At 43.1% G+C, this 24,047-nt stretch overlaps 1 protein-coding gene across 1 annotated transcript; it reads right to left on the reverse strand.

Annotated features, from left to right (window-relative positions):
• Positions 1–6,624: 6,624 nt before the first annotated feature.
• Positions 6,625–23,717, reverse strand: CRX (cone-rod homeobox). Its single transcript, XM_087940189.1, is given in 5 exon segments — positions 6,625–9,320; positions 9,323–9,577; positions 11,495–11,646; positions 15,157–15,385; positions 23,481–23,717. Coding segments are annotated over 4 exon segments (870 nt in total). The 5' UTR covers positions 15,254–15,385; positions 23,481–23,717; the 3' UTR covers positions 6,625–8,954.
• Positions 23,718–24,047: the final 330 nt, after the last annotated feature.

Below are 24,047 nucleotides of genomic sequence, written 5' to 3' on the forward strand. Positions count from 1 at the left end.
AGGACGGAGGAGAGGGGCAGGTTGCGGAACACCTGGTGCCCGCCCAGATGTGCAACGGGGGCAGCGTCGATTTGCACCCCACACTCCTCTGTACTCTTCAGCCTGGCTTGTGCTCCGTGCCCGAACGGATGAGTGGGGTCTGTCTATCGGACCTCTAGAGTGCCCAGCCTTGCAAAGCAAGCACGTTGCCAAAAATAAATAAATTTTTTTTTTGGGGGGGGAAGATTCCGCTGACCCCTCAGAAAGTGGGATAGTATGATGGGGAGGGTCGTACATGCATCCCCCCCCTCTTCCCTCCCCCTGGTAGCTTGACTCCCCAAACCACAAGGGCAGGCTGGGAATTGTAGGAAGGAGAGTGTTACCTCCTGGGGAGTGTGGGGGGAGGGTCCTAGCTTGCAATTTGGGGAGGGCCATTTCCCCCCCCCCCAAAAAAAATAACTTACGAGGCGAGGGCCAAAGTGAAGCCACTTTTGCGTTTTTTGCACTAGAAACCTTGCAAGCAAATTTAAGCTTCCTCACGCGTCGTCCCCCCACTCCATCCTGCCTCCCCCTCAAAAAATATCAATTATGTCTCCTATTCCTGCTCTGCTCCTGGCTTCACCTTGGCAAGGTCCCCTCGGCCCATCTGTCTCTGGGGGATCAAGGGAGATTATCATCCAATCTGCCTCTCTACTTTCCTGCTCTAAAACCTGCTGACAGGTTGGCAGATTAAATGTTCTCTGCCCCCTCCCCAAACTCCCATCTTCCTCCCTCCCCCATTTTTCTTCCAATTCAGCAGGTCAGCCAGCAACAAACCAGTTCTCCTCCTCCTCCTCCTCCTCCTCTTTCCCCTTCTTCCTACTTGCTCCCTTTCTCCTCTTCCCCACTTCCTCCTCCTCTTCCTCTCCTCTTCCTCCTCCTTCTTTCCCCTTCCTTCTCCCCTTCCTCCTCCCCTCCTCTCCTCTTCCTCCTCCTTCTTTCCCCTTCCTTCTCCCCCTTCCTCCTCCCCCTCCTCTCCTCTTCCTCCTCCTTCTTTCCCTTCCTTCTCCCCCTTCCTCTTCCCCCTTCCGCCTCCTCCTCCTCTCCTCTTCCTCCTCCTTCTTTCCCCTTCCTTCTCCCCCTTCCTCTTCCCTCCTTCCTCCTCCCCCTCCCCTTCCTCTTCCTCCTCCTCCTTTCCCCTTCCTCCTCCCCTTACCCCCTTCCTCCTCCTTCCTGCATCCTTGGAAGGCAAGATGTCTCTGAGCATACAAATTCTCAAATTCTGCCTCTGCCTACCAGCATCCATCGGTGGTATTCATCTGGCTAGCGTCTTGTCAGTGTATGAGAGAGTTGAGGGCAGTTTGGAAACTGAAACAGTATTTGCTTGTGTGAGTAGGAAGGAGACAGCAAGGACCCTTAGCTTAGCTCAGCTCAGTTGTTCTGTCCTAAAGCTGCTTGCCGCTGTGAAAGTAAAACTGAAACCGAAACTCCTCTGCTTGTGTTTTGCATTTGGAACAGATTTCAGGTGGGGAGCGGGAGTAGAACTCCTTAGCATCAGAGCGTGTTAATAATAATAATATAGGATATACTAATGCTCTGGATGGTCATTTCGAAAATTCCTTTCTTAGTGAGCCCCTAGAAGCCAAGAGGAACATACAGGCCAAATTTTAAGTTTGTAGGCTTCACGGTTTTGGAGATTTTGTGATGATGCATGAGGGGTATTCCGCTTTTAGATATATAGATTTGTTTAAGTGTGATGCTGTACGCTACCCAGAGTCCCTTCTTGAGAGGGGCCGCTCTAAAAATGCCATGAATCAAAACACACCATGGAGAAATATAAATTTTAACACTGCTCTCTTTCCTCCTAAATCCACTTACCGAAGGGAACGCCGTTCCCATTGAAGGAAAATATTTTTCCAAGGACCTTGCTGATTTTTCAACGCCATCCAAAGTCGGCAAAGGGGTACGCGCCCAACGGCAACCAGACCAGAGTTGAATCAAAGCCACCGCCACCCCCATGTATTTATTAATACAGCATCGCCGAAAACATTTTGGGCCCAGAGCCCACCCATCTCTCCTTAACCCTGGCTGATCCTTTTAATTCTAAAACCTTGTCCTCTTTAATTAAAAAGGTTACCCCAGGGGACGGTGCACCGATCGGCAGATGCCACCGGGCCCAAAAAAAGAAAAAAAAAAAGGAACCAATTTGCCATCCTTAGCGGCTTCTCTAATCCCCACTAATTCAGTTACCAATCTGGAGGGCCGTAAGAGGATTGGGGGGCATTTGCTAAATTAGATAAGTAAAAATAACAAATGTCACTCCGTTGGAAGACTCGGGGTGGGAAGGGCAGCGAATATGAAGGGCAGGAGCTGTTTCTGGAAGGTGAGAGCATTGCCCCCACCCCCCCTTAAAAAAAAAAAGTGGAAGAAAACAGGCCCAGTTTTTCTCTCTCTAAAATAAACTGGATAAACTGGGTTGGTTCCTTCTTCCTTTTTTGTTTTTTAGCAGAATGCAAATCGCTGCGAGTTAAGGGTCGCTTCCAGCGGGATCGGAAGGTGGGTCTGGAATAGGGGCAGCCATAACAGGTGTTTAAAAGTGACAAAAAGTCACACCTTGGCAGGTTCCTTCTTTGTTTTGGGGTGGCTTTGCTTTCCAGTAGAAGCTCCCCGGTTTGGAAAGAACCCGAAGAGAAGACTTAGGAATGGATTAGGAGGACAGCTTCTCCCTGATCCTGAAAGAAACTTGCGAGGTCAACTCGCTTCTCCATCAACTCCCAGAGCAAGGGCGTCTGAACTTGGCAACTTTTTAAGACTTGCGGCCATGCAGGGCTGGCTGCGGAATTGTGGGAGTTGAAATGCACAAGTCTTAAAGGCTGCCAAGTTCAGACACTCGGGCTCCAGGGCACAGGATTATAGACTAAATGGCCAGTCTCTAGATGGCTAGGAAAGTCTTGGGTGTCATGATCTTGTGATTTATTTGGTGGGGTTCCTTCCTGGTTTGAATGGATGGTTGGATGGGATGAGTGGAGGAAGGGAGGGAGAGAGATGGCTGGATGGAGGGATGGATTGATAGGAAGGAAGGAAGGAAGGAAGGAAGGAAGGAAGGAAGGAAGGAAGGAAGGAAGGAAGGAAGGAAGGAAGGAAGGAAGGAAAGGTGGATGGGTGGATGGGAAGGATGGTTGGGTGAATGGATGGATGAATGGATGGGAAGGATGGATGGATGGATGGATGGATGGATGGATGGATGGATGGATGGGAAGGATGGATGGGTGGGTGGTTTGGTGGATGACAGCTTCTCCTTGATTTGTTCCAACAAGTCAGTTTTGGGTCAGCTGATCAATGGATTCCAAACGTGTGGATTTACTTCAGAAAGACCATCATTTTCCTCAGTTGAACCTAGTCAAAATGGCCGCCCTCACAGCCCAACTGAAAGTCCATCTCTTCTTTGCACGGACAACAAATGGGCAGAACCTCCATACCCCTCCCGTAGCTGCTCTCTTGGCCATTCTGACCTCGGCTTACAACAGCTCGTTTAGTGACAGTTCAAAGTTACTTATGACCATTTTCCGCGCTAGGGATTCGAACCACCGAACTGCTGGCCTTTCTGATCGACAAGCTCAGCGTCTTAGCCACTGTGTCCCCTACAATATGGTTGACTATATGGCCAACCAGCATCTAAATAAGCCATAATCCAAATGAGGTGGGTTCCATCAACACGCCAAGTGAACTCCCACCTTCGCGCCTGTTGTGCATGAAATATTAAGCCTGCAAGAGATCCGATTGAGGACACAGTTGGCGACAATCTCTCAGTGATCGATCCAGGGCCAAAGAAGATCAATTGCTTTAATTGCTCAAAAGCAAAAAAGCACCTGACCCAACTGTCACCCCACACATTCAAGCTGCTGGTTGTTTTCAAAAGTCTTATTTCTTAACCCCAAACCGTATTGTCAGCTCTTGATATCTCCTTCTGCACTTTGAACAAGGAAGTCCAGAGATAACAGCTTGCTTTGGCAGCGGGGGAAAAAAAACAACAATTTAAGCTGCTCTTAAGGCACACCTGGTTGCAATGTGAATGAATTGACAACCTGCCCGTACCTGAATGTATTGTGATTTCCTGTCCTAGCTCTGCATTTGATTAAGATTTATAATAGCTTGCAAAGCCTGTTTGCAGAAGAGAGCGATTCTACTCCAGCCAGTCCTAGATTTACAAGCAGGGTTGGGCTGCGACCGGTTCTCCCCCAGAGGTGGTCTTCAGCTGGTTCTGACCAGTTCTGGAGAACTGGTAGTGGAAATTCTGAGTAGTTCAGAGAACCGGCCAATGCCTTCTCTGATTGGCCCCGCCAACCCCATCTCTTCTCTGTCTCCCATTGAATCCCAGCTCTGTCTCCCATTGAATCTTCTTTGGTTGCCCGGCATAGGAGAACGGAGCTGGAAAGCAGGTTAGTGGGGTGGGAAGGGAAGGGGGATTTTGCAGTATCCTTCCCCTGCCACGCCCATCAAGCAATACCACGTCCACCAAGCTACGTCCACAGAACCAGTAGTAAAAAAAATTGAATCCCACCACTGTTCTCCCTGGTCTGGGAAAACCCATAGCTAACCAGTAGCTAATTTTATGGCCAGTTCAGCAAACTGGCAAATCTCACCCTGGCTGGCCACACACACCCTCCGCCCGCTCCCAGGAGTCTCCAAGCACCCCTGTTTTCGATGCCAGGCAATTGTAGGGCCTGCATGGAGGCCCCAAAAGGCCAGAAATGGGCCTGTTTCAGACCTCCACAGAGCCTCTGGAGCCAAGAGAGGACAAAAACTCCCGCTCTCACCGTAAACTGGCAGGAGGCCGGTTAGGCCATGCCCACCTTTTGCCCACCTGGAGAACCAGTTGCTTAAAATTTTTGAAGCCCACACCCACGGATCGGAAGGTGGGTCCTGTGACGCATGCCAGAAGTGGCAGCCAGAACAGGTGTTTATTCTGACAAAAGTTACACCTTCGCTAGAACCTTCTTTGTCCTAAGCAGTTCGGGGTGGCTTTGTTAGAAGAAATTACCAGGCCTAATCCTGGAAAAAGGCAGGAAGGAAGACATTCTGGAATGTTGCTTACAGAAACTGCTTCTCCGTTAACCCTTATTAGAAACTTGGCAGGACTAGACTTCCTGTCTCAGGAACTCCTGGAGTTTTTCCTCCTTTGCTGGTACTTTGCTTGTGACTGGCGTGACCATTCAAAGTTACAATGGCACTGAAAAAGTGACTTGACCATTTTCACAAGTCTTAAAGGCTGCCAGAGTTCAGACACTCGGGCTCCAGGGCACAGGATTATAGACTAAATGGCCAGTCTCTAGACGGCTAGGAAAGTCTTGGGTGTCATGATCTTGTGATTTATTTGGCGGGGTTCATTCCTGGTTTGAATGGATGGTTGGATGGGATGAGTGGAGGAAGGGATTTCTGCCGGCACACAAGAGGTCACCTGGAATAGCCCAACGGTGCATGTGCGCATGCGCCCCCCCACCAGTTGCTTGTCAGGTATCTGCCACGCATGCAGGGGAAGTGTGTGCATGCGCAGGGGTTGGGGGTGCATGGAGGGGTCACCTACACATGTGCAGCAGGCGGGGAGGGGTCGTGCGCGCATTGCATTATGGGTGGAAGCACATGTGTGCACTTTTGGCATGCGGTGAGGAAAAGGTTAGCAATCCCTGCTCTAGGGCTAAAGAAAGGCAGTTGTTCAGTGGGTCACACCCAGTTTTACCTCTCTTGTTCATGGTTGTTAAGTGAATCACCGCAGTCCTTCAGCAAATCCAGCTTCCCCACGTTGACTTGACAGTGAGAAGTCAGCTGGGGAGGTTGCAAACAGCACTCTCGCGACACTGGGAATGCAGCAACCGTCATAAATACACACCAGTTGCCATGCAAGCATATCGCGACCACGTGACTGGCTTGCGACAGTTGTCAGTGCGAGGATCGGTTGTAACACGTCGCTTTTTTCCAGCACTGTTGCGATTTTGAACAGTCGCTAAACGAATGGTCGTAAGTTAGAAACACCCGTCCCCTTATTTGGTCACTGCAGAACCAATTGTTTTTGACCAGGAATTAAGACGACAACACATTACCCTCCCACACAAAAAAACCATCCTTGCTTTTAATAAATTTCGATGTGGTTTTTTTTTTTTAAACATTTTTAATATTTTTCGCCTTTTTTTTTAAAGCCACCAACAATTTGATGTAACTGCACAGGAAAACAGCATGCCACACACTAAGACAATAATAAATAGAGATCCATCCACAAAAATAATTTGCATGAAATGTTTTTCGCCTACAGAAAAAGGACAATTGTTTCTTTTGTTAAAAAAAGTGACTAAGATAACTAGACTAAATATATATATATATACACACACACACACACCAAGCATTTATTTTTAAATTTGAAAAGTCCAGGTCTTAAATGCATTGGAGAGGAGTAAAAATAATGTGTGTGTGTGTGTGTGTGTGTGTGTGTGTGTATGCATGTATGCATACATACATACACACACACATATATATATATTAAACACTTATCACTGTTTTTATCTGTACAGTTTAATAAAATACAGCTTTGATAAATGAAGCTATAGAAAACGATAGATTTCTACATTTATTTAATTCCAGCCTACTGTCGCCTCTTTAACCCACTGTTAAAAAATGACTAGCAAAAGAGGTTTCATTGCCATTTCAATTTCTAAAGGATTAATGTACATAAAATACAAAAAAACTTCCCTCCAGGTTAGGCGCAAATGCAAAATGATCTCTAGGACTGTTGTATATAAAATGTGGATTCTTATTTTAATCAACCGTGGATTCAGCATAAATTGTGCAAAATTAGCAAAACATTTCATCTGCAGATCAAAGCAACAGCTAAAAAGATGGTTTGACAAGTCGACAATTTGCTATTCTCTTCCACCAACTTTTTTCAAGGGTACATGTTGCTTATTTTATATATTTTTAAAATTTCAGATGGAATTCTTATTGGGCATTTTTCTTTTTCTTTTTTTTACAAAATTTGGGCAGGGGAAAAAAACGCGTTTCCTACTTAAAAAGACGCTGGCAATTATATCTCCTTCCACTAATGTTGTTTTAAGGGTGCCCATGCAGTTTTACTTTATGATTTTTAAAAATCCAGTTAGCACTTTGATTATGTTTTTTTTAAATCAAAAATTGGGAAGGGAAAAAAAAAACCCATCAAAGTGTTTCCTACTTAAAAAGACGTTTTGATAAGAGGACAATTATTCTCCTTCTACCAACCTTTTTCCAGGGTACCTATGCTGTCTTATTTTACATATATATATTTTTTTAAAATGAATGGAATGTTTATTAGGTGGTGGTTTGTTTTTGTTTTTTACAAAAATTGGGGTAGGAAAGAAACAGTGAGTTCCCTGATTAAAAGGCCAATCTTGCTGCCTTTATATTAAAAAAAAAAAACAACCCAGAGATTTTCTGCATTGTTTCTCGTGCAAGATTCAACACAAAATAATTGAAGGGTTGACCTTCGATATTTCACTGGGTGTAGAATCTCATTTGTCTAAGGGAATCGGAGATATTGAAATCTCTAGATCGCTCATATCTTTGAAAAACATATTTTGCACTGGGTGGGAGAAGGAAAAAACCTCAGGAAGGGTCAGCAGTCTTCATGCACCATCTGATATCTTATGGCTTTAAGGTTGTACATACCTGGGTCAGCTCTTCTCTTTTAGCCTCTGCAACTAAACCTATTGCTTTTTTTAGGAGCGGGGTGCAGTGGGGAAGATAGGAAAGCCAAAAAAAAGGGGGGATTGCTGGAATATTCTTAACAGGTTTCTGAGGACAAATTAGGTGGATTGATCCCGGGGTTTCGCTCCTCTGCAAATGGAGATGGTTGATTAAAAGATAATTTTAATTCCTTGGCCCAAGGTAAGCTTCTTAAGTTTCTCAGCGTAGTTGCTTGCCCAGAGAAGAAACCAGCTAAGAGGAGAAGGCTAAGGGGACCTCATTATGGAGCAAAGCCCTCTCAGGTAGACTTGGAGAAGGAGGCTTAAGGGACATGCTGTTGGCTAAGATGGAAGTAGCAGACTTTTGTCCCTGGAGGATCTGTGGCAAACCTTTAGAGGCTTGTCCATCGCTTCAGACTCTTTCATGGATGAGCTTTCTCTTCCTGTTGGAACGAGCCCCGTGGGTTGAGGTGACGGTTGGACAAAGATTCCTGGAGGATAACTAAACAGGAACTCACAACTGGTTCTGGCGTAAGGCTCTAGGATGAGCTAATAAAAACTGAACAACCCTATCCCTCCAAAGAAATGAAAAATATTGTCAGCAACCTGGTCAGTTCAAAAGCCACCCACCCCCCTGGGAAGCTGTCTTGCACAAACACAGGTGAGGACGAAGAGATGGAGGTTTACCTCTGGTCCAGACCAACACTTGGAGAACCATCAACTCCTACCCAATTTCTTCCTGCTCTGGGATGGCTTCTGGGATGGACACCTGCCAGCTGGGTTGCTCACACTAGCAGTGGCGAAAGATTATGTTCAGAAGAAACAGATTCCTCGGGAGGCTAAATTCTGGAAGGTCCCGTTGACAAGGGCTGTTGACTTTTCCAATGGAGTGGAGTCCGGTCCTGCTGGGAGCGAGATGGCCCTCCTCGCTCTGCGCTTTCATTTCTTCCAGAAGTCTAACCATTAGTTCAACTGCTGCTGGGGTGCTGAAGGGTGAAGAGCGCCGCCCCGCCCCAGTCCTGATTGAAAGCAGGTCCATCGTGTCTCCAAGCCTGGGCTCCTAACTTCCTCCTATTCCACCTCTCAAATAGTAGCAAAAGCTAGGGCAGGTGTTTAGATAGGCAGGGCCGGAAGGGAGGAAAGGAAAGGGAAGACGAGAAGATGGAGGCAGAATATCTCAGTTCAAAGAGGGGGAGAGAAGAAGGGTGGTTGACCCACCAAGACAAGATCAAGGAGAAGGAGAACTTCCGCCCAGAGATTGGGGGTGGGGGTCTCCAGGCCCACCATTCACAAGACCTGGAACTTCCAAGAACTTTGATCTTTGTAATCCAAGCAATCGGCGGCATTGAAATTGAGCTTCCAGGAGGCGGTGGGATCTTTGTAGTCCAGGCAATCCACCGAGCCGAAGCCCATGCCGGCCCCGCTGTAGCCCTGGCTGGAGAGGGTGGCCGGGGACTGACTCAAGTGGCTGCCCATGGTTGGGGTGGCCAGGGGGCTCAGCGCCGCGCCCGGCGCAGAGAGCTGGGGATGCATGGGAGACAGGTAGGAGCTGCAGTCAAGGCTACTGAAGTAGGAAGTCGAGCCTGCGTAGGTCTGGGTGTAACCGGGCGCCTGGGTGTAGGTCATGGGGAAGGTGGCCGACCTCTGCATGCAGGGGTGGTGGAGGAGGCCAGAGGGTCTGGGAGTGGCGAGATGGAGGCCGGGCTCCAGATGGAGACGGTGGCGCTGGCGCTCGAGCTGGACGCCACTGAGGTGCCGGTGGGCAGAGGGCTGTACTGCCCGTTGGCGCTGGTTTCGGAGCTGGTCTCGGGGGCTGGAGAGCTTTTCTTCTTGGCTGGCCGGGCTTTGGCCTGTCCGCTGCTCTGTTGTTGCTGCTGGCGACATTTGGCCCGGCGGTTTTTGAACCACACCTGGAAGAAAGGAAGGCAAGGTGTGCAGGGCAGAAGAAGGCTGCTCAGGTGGAACTGAAAAGAAGGGTCACGTTTCCCTCCAGGCGGTGGAGGAGGCATTTAAATGCAACACAGGGAGGCGGAAGCCTGGAAACGTCACTTGTTTGTCTTCCATTGTTATTTTTACAAATAATTCAAAGTAGTGGACGTAGTCAACAGACCTTCCTCCTCCTCCTGTCTCCACAATAACAACCCCGTGGGAAAGGTTAGGCACTAGAACTCACAGTCGCCTGGCGATTGGCCCAAAGTCACCCAGCTGGCTTTCATGCCTAAGTTGGAACTAGAGCTCACTGTTTCTCACTTCCAAGCTTGATGCTTAACCACAAGACTAAACTGACTCTCCTGGGACAATCCCGTCACGGCCTAATGACAAGGGATATCAGGAGCTAGGAATCTATTCCTGTTGGCTGGTCATCTTCTTAAGACCCGAGTTATTCAACCTACTAAACTGCTACCAGCTTCCATCTCGTGAACCTACCACCTGCACGAATCTAGGAAGCAGTACTGGGTCACCTAATTTCTGTCTGCTACCTCTGCCAAGTACCAACAACTAACGGTGGTTTCCACCCTGCTTTCGAATTTGGCTTCCAAATCGCCCCAAGAGCACTAGAAATGGTGGAATGCCCCACCAGATCTCTCCAAGAGCGAATTCGGAAGGGGTCCCTGTGGGAAGGAAGCAATCCATCCACTCAAGGATGGCCCACAGCCCTTGGAACACACCGGGGCCCCATGAAGGACCAGCCAGGTGTGTGGGGGGGGGGTTGCAATTCTCAATTCCCAACCAGCGACCACTCAAGAAAACCTCTGGAGGAGACAAATTGGAGGAAGGTCTAATAGGGTAGAAGAAGACCTCTGTCCACTAGAGGGCAGAGGACACACACCAAAATCCCCAAAAAGTGGCAAAAACATCTCCTCCTGAATTTTCCAGCTCCACCAACATCTAAACCAGGGATCCCCAAACTTGGCAACTTTTAAGACTTGTGCACTTCAACTCCCAGAATTCCCCAGCCAGCTGGGAGTGGAAGTCCCCAAGTCTTAAAGTTGCCAAGTTTGGGGACCCCCGATCTAAACCATCCAGACATTTTCACTTTATTTATTTTTAATTAATCAACAAAATAAGTTGAATTCCCACCCACCCGCTTCCCCCAACCCAAACAACAGTTTCTGAAATGATAACCAAGGCTCTATCACTGCAGGATGTGCAGGAAAATCCTTATTTTAAACTAAGGACATAGATTACGAATTGAGCAGTTGCGACCGAAAGAAAGAAAGATGAACATCCTGAAAAATCACGCTAGGGCTTATTTTCTGGTTTGGTCTTTTGGGGAAACGGTCTGTCTGTCTGTCTGTCTATCTATCTATCTATCATCTATCTATCATCTATTGTCTATCTATCATCTATTATCTATCTATCTATCTATCTATCTATCTATCTATCTATCTATCTATCTATCTATCTATCTATCTATCTACCTATCTATCATTTATCTATCATCTATCTATCTATCATCTATCTATCTTCTATCTATCTATCTATCTATCTACCTACCTACCTACCTACCTACCTACCTACCTATCCCTCCATCCATCCAGGGTATCAATCTATCTATCCATCCATCCATCCATCCGTTTCTGTTCTATAAATGGAGCATTTATATTTCTAGATGGCCTCAATTTAACACTACACTAAAAGACAGTACTAGTTTTAATTTTCTATGGATCTTTTCCCCATCCTTTCTCTTGGGTTTCATTCAACCTAACCGCTATTGTGGACAATTCTTTGGTGGTACCATCGCCGTCCTTGGTGATCAAGTATTTCCCCTGCAGATAAAAGCATAACAATAATCACAAGAGGCCAAGGCTTTGCAGAAAGCTCACCTGGACTCTGGATTCAGGCAGGTTGATCTTCAGGGCAACCTCTTCGCGCATGAAGATGTCCGGGTAGCGAGTCTTGGCAAACAGGGCCTCCAAGATATCTAGCTGGGCCCGTGTGAAGGTGGTGCGCTCACGCCTCTGCTTCCGTGGAGTCGCTGCAGGAGAAAAGGAACGGGAGTCAGAGAAGGCCAAAGAAGGCATGCTCTACCATCAGAACAAGGCTGGTTCAATCTCGACCTTCGTCTCTCTAGTCACGGTCCGTTTCGCCCCCGTCCCAAAAAATTCCTCTTCTTGTTGGCATCTGTTCCCTTCACCTCGGTCATGAATTTCCCCAAATAATACGGGTTAGTGTTTTATCCCTGGTGCTCTCTCTTGAGCTTGGTTGTTTTCTTGCAGACGTCTCCTGACCCAACTAGGTAATGTCCTCAGTGCTAGAAGGGAATGGGGTTTATAAACCTCACTCCCTTCTAGCGCTGATGATGTTACCTAGCTGGGTCATGAAATGTCTGCAAGAAAACAACCCAGCTCAGGGAGCACCAAGGACCCCACAGTCTTCCTCCTCCTCCTCCTCTTCTTCCCCCCTTCCTCCTCCTCTTCCCCCCTTCCCGCCTCCTCCTTGCCCTCTTCCCCCTTCCTCCTCCTCTTCCCCCTTCCTCCTCCTGGCCCCTTCCTCCTTGTTATCCTCTTCTTCTCCTCTTCCCCTCCCTTCCTCCCCCTCCCCTCTTTCTTCCCCTTCCTCCTCCTGGCCCCCTTCCTCCCCCCTCCCCCTCTTTCTTCCCCCTTCCTCCTCCTGGCCCCCTTCCTCCTTGCTATCCTATTCTTCTCCCCTTGCTCCTCCTTTTCTCCCCTTCCTCTTCCTTCTCCTCCTTCCCACTTAGCACCCAAGGGTCCCAACAGTTCAGTCCTGAGCTACATATATTCTCTTCTACTGCATCCCCTGCTTGATGGTTTAAAGACAGATTAAACCAGCTTCTAAAAAGCAAACTTTAGCCGTGATGGTGGTAAGGGAGAGCCAGTTTGGTGTAAAGGCACAAGATGAGACACCGGAAGGTCATGGGTTTACAAACTTTGCATTCTGTAAAGTCCTTTCTTAGGTCCAAACCTAGTTGGTTGTGAACAAAATCCAGAAGCTTGGCCACTGGTTCATACTTACGACGACTGCTGTATCCCAAGACCTTTTGCCCAGCCACATATGGGGAAGCCAGCTTCACTTAAGAACCTCGTTACTAACTTACCGACTGCAATGATTCACTTAACAACAGTGGCAAGAAAGGTCATAAAATGGGGGCAAAGCTCATTTAACAAAGGTACCACTTAGCGTCAGAAAATGGTGGTCTCACGTTGAGGACAATCTGTATTAAACCATCACTCCTGGGTACAGTTAGGTAGATCAGCAAAATGCGATGCACACAATCACTTAAAAAGTGCATGGCTTAAAATGCGTCGCTCTCCCAGACGGATTTGCTGGCAACCCAAAGGAAGGTGCTGGACAAACTACCAAAATGGTGCAAAAATTGGAACAAAATTAGCTGCTGCTTTTCAGTTGTCTACGACAGAGGCCTCCAAACTTGGCAACTTTAAGACTTGTGGACTTCAACTCCCAGAGCTGGCTGAGGAATTCTGGGAGTTGAAGTCCATAAGTCTAAAAGTTGCCAAGTTTGGGGGCCTCTGATCTATGGTATTTCTCCACTTTGGTCAATGGAAGGACTTCAACTCCCAGAATTCCCAAAGCTGGCTGGGGGTATTCTGGGAGTTGAAGTCCACCCAATTCCTCAGAGGCCAGGTGGGGGGGAAATATGAAAAATTATTAATAAAGACCCTCAAAAAGATTGTTAAACACTCCCAGGGCTGTAGATAGGCTGAAATTTCTGCACAATAATTTAAAATTAAGAAGGCAACGTGGTTCAACCATTACCCTCTAAATACTAGACCAGGCATTTTTGTGTCTATGGGTTATATTAATGATCTTGATTACATCAGAATAGCTATCAATAATCAATAAAGTTGGCTGTTTTTGCTCACTTGACTAGATGTAAAATCTCAAGGGAATTGTTTTCTGCTGATTTTTGCCGGTATAATGTTTGCTTTTGACTTAGGAAAGGGATTTTAAGCTGAAGTTAATAGCTTCACATCAACCTGTGTAGTTCCAACTGCTAAACTTTATTGAAATTTCCAGGTACATATACCAAACTCCTCAGAGGAAGTGTGGGAAAAAGATTATTAAATGGATATTTGATTTGCAGAACAGTGAATGCAATAATAAAAGCAAATTGCACAATGGAATCAAAAAGGAATTGGAGACCGAATAATTTTAAACAGCATTAGTATATTTTTTTTAGAAAAAGTAAAGCGTAATTTAGCTGAAAGTGTCTCCAAAATCTTTCTCTTCTTCCTCACTGATTATTATGGATTGTATTAGTTTAATGCTTCATTCGAGTTGCAATTGGCATAATAAAAATATATTCCATTATAGCTTAGTTAAGATTAGATATTCAGCCCCTTTCCAAACATGCATTTATATTTATATAGGGAATGGGCCAATTTTGAAGAATGGTTTTAAAATCCAGATTTGAGGAAACCACATTTTTAACATAGTCCTGGGCTGTTAAAAAAATAAAATAAAATCCACCAATGGCCCCTTTTTTCTGGACAGAAAAACAAGCCAGTTTTGTTTTATTCCAACAAATACATTCTAGGTTATTCTTCTTCTATACTACAAATTGCTTTCCATTCTGTTTTACAAACTTTGCCTTCTGTAAAGTTTGTATTCTATATTATAAACTGCTTGATATATTATCATTTTCTTCTCCCCCCCCCCAAAAAAAGATAGAAATAGGTGTCTTTGTGCCTAAAGAACTGAGAACCTCTTATAAACAAATATTATTTTTGGCTGGGAAATTCTGGGAGTTGAAGTCCACACATCTTAAAGTTGTCACGTTTTGGGGGGGGGAAATCTGATTTATTTGCTTACTACTCTAAATCTTGCCTTCCAATTTTCTTTCCTTTGCCTTAACTTCTAATTCTTCACAAGACTTTCCAGGTGAGAATCAACCATGACCTCCTTCTTTTATTTTTATTTTTTGGGGGGGGGGGGTAGTTTTAAGCAGAAATGTAATTTTTCTCCTAAGATCCACAGAAAAGAAATAAACTAACAATGAACAGATCACAGCCGTTGTTTTAAAAACACACACGCATATTATTGGAAACTCTAGTACAGCTTGAAAGATAGCAGATTGAGAACAGCTATTTTTATTCTAGCCATTTTCCAGGCCAGGACTAAAACAGTTAAAACTCTCCTGCATAATTGTATTTACAAAAGAACAGCCCAAATCTTCTGAATTCAAGAAATTCTATTTTTCTTCTTTTTTAAGAAAGCAAAAGTTTATCATTTCAACTTTCTGTGAATGATGAAGCAGGAGCTTTTTACATTTTAAAAGTGATTATTTATCTCTCCCCCAAAATATTTTTTACTGTATTTAATATGAATTAAGCCAGTGCAGGAAGTTTGAAGGAGGGGACTGTCTATCAAAATGTACAGGGTTTTCCTTCCTTTTCAAACCACATTGACTCTCGGTGTCCAGAACATGATAATCCATACAATACTGAAAGATCAAAACAAGGAGAGAGAGAGAGAGAGAGGGGAAAAAAAAAAGAAATCCACTTACTCGGATAACCAACAGCTGAATGCAATAAATCCATCCCAGGTCCAGCCAAAGTTAACCCGTTGACGGCATAATGTGGCTGCTTGATGTAGGACATCATGCTCAGAGAAATGGTGTCTCCAAGTCTTCTCTTTGGCTTTGGAGTCAAGGTGATGAGGTTCCTTCTGTCCTCCAGTGAACTTTGAGAAGGCAAACTTTGGGCTTATCCTGGCCACTCAGCATCCAAAGGCAACTGGGAAAAAAAAAAAGGAAAGACCCCACAGGAAATGGGTGGTCTCCACCCCAAGGGACCAGAGGTAAGAGAAGAATCTGGCCAGTGGAGAGCAGGAGACGAGAGAGGTTCTCCCAGCCCTTTTCAGAAATGGTGGGAAGGCTTGGAGAAGACCGGCTGGCCTTCTGGTTTTCCTTTCTTGCGCAACTTAATAGCCGATGCTCTCCAGCCTTGCCAGTAGCTCCTGCAGAAATGGGGCTTTTTCAAAACTTGACTTTGGGGCCCCACCCCCCCAAGAAGCCTTTAAACACACACACACACCTATACAAAGACACACAGGGAACTCCATCCAGAGTGAAGGAGGGGCCAACAGGGCTGGGATTTTAGCAACTCAAAAGACCAAGCTAATGGCTCTCCAGCAAACCAATCAGCCGCATCCTTTGTGAGTCTATTCTTACTCAAATGGACAGGTTAAATCAACTCATTAAATGCTATGGATGGCCCCCTCGGGGCTTTTGCATTTATTTTTGCAGCCTCAACCCCCCAAAAAAGGCTGGTAGAGGGTCTACATTACAGTAGGTGATTTTACTCTTCCAGGAAAAAACAAAATTGCACTTAAAACCCTGGCAAAATTCAGATTTTGAAGCAGATCCAGTGGTGTTCATTCCCTCTTCTAGTTCCTGTCCCAGTCCAGATTTTATTTTGCTCTGGAGTGACTGAATTAGGGAAGAATGGAATTGGAAGGGACCTTGGAGGTCTTCTAGTCTAACCCCCTGCTTAAACAGGAGGCCCTCTATCATTCCAAATTAAAAAGGCAGCCCTGCCTCTTAAAAACCTCTGTTAAAGGTTGCATGCAGATGAAAACAACGTGGGATAGCCTCCCCCACCCCTTACAATCTGAGGCTGACATAATGGCTATTTTACGGGGTTGTTTTTCAGCATGGATGAAATGATAAACCCGGCAGATAACTTGAAAATGCTAGCTGCATCCAAGCTAAATTCTCATCCTTGGCTGATGGGTTTGTGGGTTTGTAGGTTTGAATTACATTCAAGGCTAAATTGGGAGGTGGGCTCTTTAAAACTCTGACAGTAATAAGGCTGAGCATGGGCAGAGTATTTCTTTCTTACACTCTCTTAATAACAGCACCAGATCCCAAAGTGGCTTGGAAATTAAGATCCAGGACTCCGGTGTTAATTTCTAAGCTGTTCCTTTATTCCTGGATCCATCCTAGAGTCCAATTAAAACTGAACAAGCAGCAGAAAAAAATGTGGACATTTAATGAACGAGTGCAAAGGTTTAAGCCTAATTCTTTACACTAGTTTATTGCAAGTCTTCCCTCTTTTCCCGGTTATTGGGGAAAGGGGGACAAGGAAAATAATGGGCACATTTTTCTCCTCTTCCTCCTCTTTTTTGGCATATTTAGGAAATATCAGATGTTATTCACAGGAAACAAAGCACCTTAATACCTCTCTCTTTTCGCTTACTCAGTTAATGATGGTTTGGAAGAGGAGAAAGAAGAGGCGTAAAAGAAAGAGGAAGACCATATAAAACAAAATAACCCTAAGAATGAAACTTTTTTTTTTTCTGCCTTGAGGTCAGATGGGAAGGATGGTGTGTTGACGGTGGAAAATCTCTGCAAGTGAGTCACCAAAAGATTGGAATAATTGAGTCATCAAAGCCCTAGATTTTAAAACCAGAAAACCAAATTATCTTTGCTTTTTAAAAAAAGATTTCAAGCTGATAAGAAGGGATGGTCCAAAAATACAGGCTAGCCAAAAATAGCCACAAAGGGAAACTTCTGTCACCTAAGAGCTTCTCAACTGGCTGAAACTATCTATCTATCTATCTATCTATCTATCTATCTATCTATCTATCTATCTATCTATCTATCTATCTATCTATCATTTCTCTCATCTGCCTGCCTGTCTGCCTATCCATCCATCTATATTTCTATCTCTATAACATTTCTCTCTCCATCTCTCTCTCTTATCTGTCTTTCTGTCTATTTATCTCTCTGTCTCTGTCTGTCTTCTGGTATATCTCTCTTTCTCTATCCATCATTCTCTATCTATCTATCCATCTATCTATATCAATCACCTCTCTCTCTGTCCATCCATTGTATATCTATATCTATCTATCCATCTATCATATATCTATAAATCATATATATCTATCTATCCATCTATCTCTCTCTCTCCATCCATTGTATATCTATATCTTTCCCTCCATCATTTATCAATCTACCATATATTTATATTCTCTCTCTCCATCCATCCATCCATCATGTTTTATGCTCTTTAATTTTCTGTTTTTTCTTCTCCTTTCTTTCTTTCTTTCTTTCTTTCTTTCTTTCTTTCTTTCTTTCTTTCTTTCTTTCTTTCTTTCTTTCTTTCTTTCTCCTTTTCTTTTGGTTTTTGATTAGAACGCGAATATGCGTGGAGCAGGGAGAGAGAAGCCGAAACCGACGGTGGAAATGGAAGGGAAGGCTGTCTACTTCCGTCTCCCAAGGCGTCTAAATGTTTTCTGGATCGGGCTTCCAAAATCTGCCTCTGAAGCTCCGGGGGAATCGATCAAAAGCACTTTGGGGGGGGGTGGGGGGTGGAATTATACAAGGTTGAATGACATCAACAGCCTCCGCTTCCCTTCTATATCATTGCATCCCTTTTTTCTCTCTCTGTTCCCACCGCCCCAAAATCATTCCGGAAGAATTTTACACGTGTGTTCCGCGGGGAGTTTAAATCCTCTATTTCCCGCCCATCTATCATATATCTATAAATCATATATATCTATTTATCTATCCATCTATCTCTGACTCTCTCTCCATCCATTGTATATTTATATCTTTTCATCCATCATCTATTTTGTTGGAATCGCTGCTTGCTTCTCCCCACCTCTGCCTTGTCGGACGCCCCGCGGGAGCCTCTCCCATTGGGCACAGCAAATAAACCCAACACCCCCTCGAGTTGTCCCATGCTTGGGTTGTCCAACATAACATTAAAAAATGCCCTTTCAATTAACAAACCCGGATTGGGCTAATCAACCCCCAGAGGAAAGAAGGCGGCGGCTGGGCGAAGTGACAGACAGGCATTTAACTGATTTTTGACACCTTCCACCCCTGGCTTGGTGGGGAGGCAAACTTGGGGAGCCTCGGAAGGGGAGAGGAGGCAAAAATCAGATTTTTTTAAGCTCTGTTTCTCTGTCTATAAACAGAGATTTGCCGAAGTTTCAACTTTTTTTGTGTTTTTTGCATAAGAGACATTTGAATGGCTTTGTTCTCCCCGAATAAGATCTGTGGATTGGGGAAAAGAGGGTAGCTTTAACGGAGGGCTAACAGTCACTTTGTAAAGAGGACTTTACAAAACTTCAAAACTTTTAAAAGCCCCCCCCCCCCATTATTATATTGTAAGCCACCTGGAGTCGTAAATTTGAATTAATATATGGTACGTTTCTTTAGGTGTGTCCCATTATTATTAGTCAATTAACTCCAGGTGGCAAATATACTTATATATATATATATATATATATATATATATATATATATATATATATATATATATATATATATATATATATATACACATGTGTATACACACACACACACACACACATGTGGGACAATGTGTGTTATATATATATATATATATATATATATATATATATATATATATATATATATATATATATATATATATATATATAATGTTATATATATATTCATATATATATATTTTTTCCGTAGATTTTCATGGTACAGGTATGCAGGCCTAGGTGTGTTTGGGTCTTTTCCTGTGTAAGATTAAGAGTATCATGGCGATGTAGATACTCACCAAGATACTCTTAATCTTACACGGGAAAAGACCTGTAACCATATATATGGGAAAATACCGAACAAAGCTGAATGCCATATATATATATATATATATATATATACATATATATATATATATATATATATATATATATATATATATATATATATATATATACCATAACATACATATGATATATATATATATACACAACATACATACATATATACAGTATATATCATCTATCATCTCTATTATATATGTATACATATTATCTATCTATCATCTCTATTATATATGTATATATCTGTCATCTATCTATCATCTTTCTATTTCTATCTGTCTCTAAACTATATCTATGATGTGGACAATACAATATAGGAGATAGAATATTAAGATAAAACCATATTAAAATCAACATAATATGGACTCATAGAAGTGCAACGGGATGGATGTTCTAATTTAATGTCTAAGGGAGCTAAACACCTGACTGCTTCTGGTGTGGCTGTGATAAGATAAATAGGGAATATATGGCTATCAAAAGTATGAGTAGTGTTGGATGCAGGATTTGAACATTTCTAATAAGAAATGTGAAAAATATCCAGCTCTCCAAGAGTCATCAGCCACCTGGTTAGTGCAGCATGATAACTAGGCTGTATTGCTGTGGGTTCTTTGGTGAAAAACCCAATCTTTCTCTTAATGCGTTGTGTGAACCAAAGGACCATTTCCTCCACAACAGGGCTTATTGGTTAGTTATATAAATACAGCCACTTGGTTAACCTGGATTTAAGGTTCAATGTTTTCTGTAAACTCAGCTGGCTAACCGGATTCAGGAGACTGACCTAAGGTTGAGGAAGTCCTTCATTAAGGATTTGACTTCATCATGAGCTCATTATGGGCCATGGGAGCTTGCATACCCACAAACGTACACGCACACACAGCCCTTGCCTCGGCTGTAACATCATAATCAACAGGCAGAGACATGCAAACTATATGTAGATCATGGTTATCAATTTCATTATCCCATATCCCAGGATTCCCGCTGGGGTATTTATCACTCTGTCCATTTGAATGGGAGGTCTCGGGTTGATCAAATCAAGAACATCTAAGTTGATTTTTATCATTCTATTCTAGCTTTTTGGGTCCTTTGAGAAAAACAAAAGGGAATTTGTTTACATGTTTATTCAGTTCTTATAAGCACTTAAGATAAGGAGGCGGGTGTAAGGTTTGTAAACAGTAAAATATTCTTTCTGTAATGAAGCTGTTCGCACCTGATAACAGGTATCACCTGGTTAGTTGTAGACCCCTGTGTGGCATGTTTACACAGAAGAAAGCCCTAAAAAGTTTATTGAAAAAGTTTTTGGGTAGATGAGTGAGGATTTCAGATTTATTCATGGTATTGGGAAATCTAACAAGGGATTTTAAAAATCTTTCTTTTAGGATCTTTTTCTGATCACTGAAAAAAAAATCCCCATTTCTCAATCTGGATAAAACTTCCTTCCTTCCTTCCTTCCTTCCTTCCTTCCTTCCTTCCTTCCTTCCTTCCTTCCTTCCTTCCTTCCTTCCTTCCTTCCTTCCTTCCTTCCTTCCTCCCTCCCTTCCTCCCTTCCCTTCCCTTCCCTTCCTTTCCCTTCTTTCCCTTCCTTCCCTCCTTTCTTCTCTTCCCTCTCTTTCTTTCGTCTTCTTTCTTTCCTTCCTTGCCTTCCTTCCTTCCATTTATCATTTATCTATCCTATTTTATTTGCCACTCATCTTACAACTCTGAAAATTAAATACTTAAGGGCAGCTTATGCCAAACCTGTTTAATCTAGTTACTGAATTCACCCATTTTCTGAGTTTACCCATTGCACTGAATCATAGTTACCCATAATCACCCTGGATAAAATGGTGGCCAACAAATTTTACAAATAAATACATAAATGAATATAAACTCAACAAAGGGTTTGATTTGCCTAACACCCTAAACCAGGGGTTCCCAAACTTGACAACTTTAGGACTTGTGGACTTCAAGTCCCAGAATTCTCCAGCCAGCTGTGCTTTAGGGCAGAGTTTGGAGACCTCTGCCCTAAACCATAAAAAATTAAACCTGGTTTTATAGTAACCAAGTTTAATTTTTCTTTCTTTTCCCCCCTGTATTTATTTATATCTCACCTTTATTATTTTTACAAATAACTCAGGGTGGTGAATACATATAGTACTCCTTCCTCCTCCTCTTTCCCCCCAAAACAACAACCCTGCGAGCTGGGTTTAGCTGAGAGAGGGATTTACCCAAAATCACCCAGCTAGCTTTCATGGCTAAGGTGAAACTAGAACTCCCAGTCTCAAGGTGATTGGCCCAAAGCCACCCAGTCCTCTTTCATAGCTAAGGTGGGACTTGAATTCATGGTCTTCTATTTTCTGGCCTGGTGCCTTAACTATTAGACCAAACTGGCTTTATTTATTTAGTTTTATTGATTAAGTTCTGTCTTTTGCAATATATAACCCAGACAATTATTTCCTTTTATCTTCCTCCTTTATTATCCTTGATTTATTATTGTTTATTATTGTTGTTTGGTGCTTTTATTTACCTTAAAATGGGTGGACAAAACATCCTTCATTTTTAAAAGGTGGTTTCTTTTCTGTGGGAATTTAGAGTTATTTAATTTATATTAGGGTGGCAGTTGAAAAGAAAGCTGCCAAATATCTATTCAAATATATCCATAAGGAGAGATAGAAATATACCAGATTCTTAATCTAAGGAACTGAAGACTTGGGGCTTAGCAAAAAAAAAAGGGCAGATGTTGTTTGCCCTAGATATTTTCCCGTTTTAAAGGGATGCCATCTCTTTCCGGTGTCTAGGATTATAGGTTTATAAAGTGGAGGAAAGACGCAGGGACAATCCTTTAAAGCAAACAAAAACCTTGAATTTTTCTTTTGTGGATATGTTGCTTTCTGTTGCAAATCTAAGTGTGATAATCTCACTTGAGAGATAGGATGGGTCTATTAACCCAAAATAAAACCAACATCAATTCTTTCCCTTCTGAAAACATCTAAACAATGGTAAATGTATTTGTATTCTGTAGAAAATGTGGAACTAAAAGGCGATTTATGATAATGTGTTTGGAATAAGCATAGAAACTGGGAAACCTAACAACACCCTTAAAAGAAGGAAATTAGCGCTGCTATTTTAATTTTGAGAGGAAATGTGCATCCATTTTATTGGTAAAGTCTTGACTACAGTACTGTGTCCTGATTTAAACCCTGCAATAATTAAAAATATATTTTAGAGAAGATCGGCATATAGGTGTAGATTCGGAGTGGATCAAGTTGCATTTGTTAATTTTAAGTAATCCAAAACAGGCGTCAAAGCAAATTTGTAGACAATTAAAAAAAAAACCCTGCCTCTAAGTCTCTAAGAAATTTCTTCTCTTTTTCAATCTTCATTCTTTCACTCCAAACGAATAAGCGTTGATTTCTTGAAATGAAACTCTGTAATAATCTTGAAGAATGAAATTATGACTTTGTATTCGTCTCCCGAGACTGTGGAGACATCTTGATGGATCCTATAAAACATTTATTTTTCTCTTGAAGGATACAACTTGATATGAAAATATTCTGTAAAGGATCCAATATTTTCCAGTTTGGATTCCTTTGGTTATTATAAATCATAATCATAAACATTAACAAATAGGAATTGCTTTGACTACCTCTTCCTTTATTGGAGATGATAGAGCTGGGAGGAAAAAAAGTCTCTTGTAACTTCTACTTTCAAGATACTTTTCAGAAGCAGCCTAAAGTAACCTCATGAAATTATACAGAATTTCCCCCGTGTTCCTTTCGCATAATTAATTTTGCCCTTGTCTGAAAACCTCTGAAAACCTCTCTCCCGTAACAAAACCTGCTTGCATGGATGCATTATAGAAGATGACAAAAAATATTTGTTATGATCAAAGATTTCTGTGGTGGACCTCCAAAATACGTAAAATTATTCTATTAACAGTATCACGGTTCGTAAGTTTCCAAGTGGTGAAAAATTCTTAGCGGGGAGCAGAAGAAGAAAGCAAAATTGGACAGAATATTGAAGATTATTGAAGATTTCCAGGCTGGATCACAAATAACGAACGGATGTTTATGTTTGTGGCATCCTTCTAAATCTACCAAAAACCTACTTCTTGCTTCTTCTCTATGAGTCTGGAGATAAATTCATCACCATCTACTGGTCTCCTAGGACTGAAATAAAAGTTCTGGAGTCTTGTTCCACAAATACATCTATGCAAAACACAGTGACTTCTGAGTTCCATTAAAAAAACAAAAAACACGTCCTTACCTTTTCTCGGTGGCCACTCCAAGGTGTAGGTGCCCAGACTAGGGACAACTGTGAGCTTCTGCAAGAAAACATAGCAAAGATTTGGTCTGGGGATGACTCCAACTGAAAAACCCAAGGCAGCTGTTTCCTGACCCCATGAAACCAGAGAAAATAACCCTGGCTAGAAAGAGCAAAATGTGTTAAAAGGATAACCGTAGAAATACAGTGGGAGATCACTCTCTATAATCTGTAATAAAAAGAGAAGCTTAACCTGAATTGGAAGAGATTTAGAGCCGGGAAGAGATTGTGTGCAGACTAGGACTTCTCTGAGCATTTAGATGGGAAGGTTTGGGATTTGCTCCTCTTAAGCCCCAGAGAGAAGATGGGTGGGGTAGTGGCAACAGCGGCAGCGGCGGCGGCAGGGAAGTGGTGATGGTGATGGTGGCCACAGCGGTCACTTCGGGGGGAGGGTGCGCTCAGCAACAATTTGGTGCACACATATTGTCCAGAGTCCATTCTGTGAGCTGCTCCGGAGATCTCACATGATTGGTATTAGAGCCACGCTCCGAAGATTAATCGTTTCTTGCA

The sequence above is a fragment of the Pseudonaja textilis genome, chromosome 10, assembly GCF_049901715.1.
Source record: "Pseudonaja textilis isolate UNSWEBS1 chromosome 10, rPseTex1.2, whole genome shotgun sequence".
Classification (NCBI taxonomy): domain Eukaryota; kingdom Metazoa; phylum Chordata; class Lepidosauria; order Squamata; family Elapidae; genus Pseudonaja; species Pseudonaja textilis.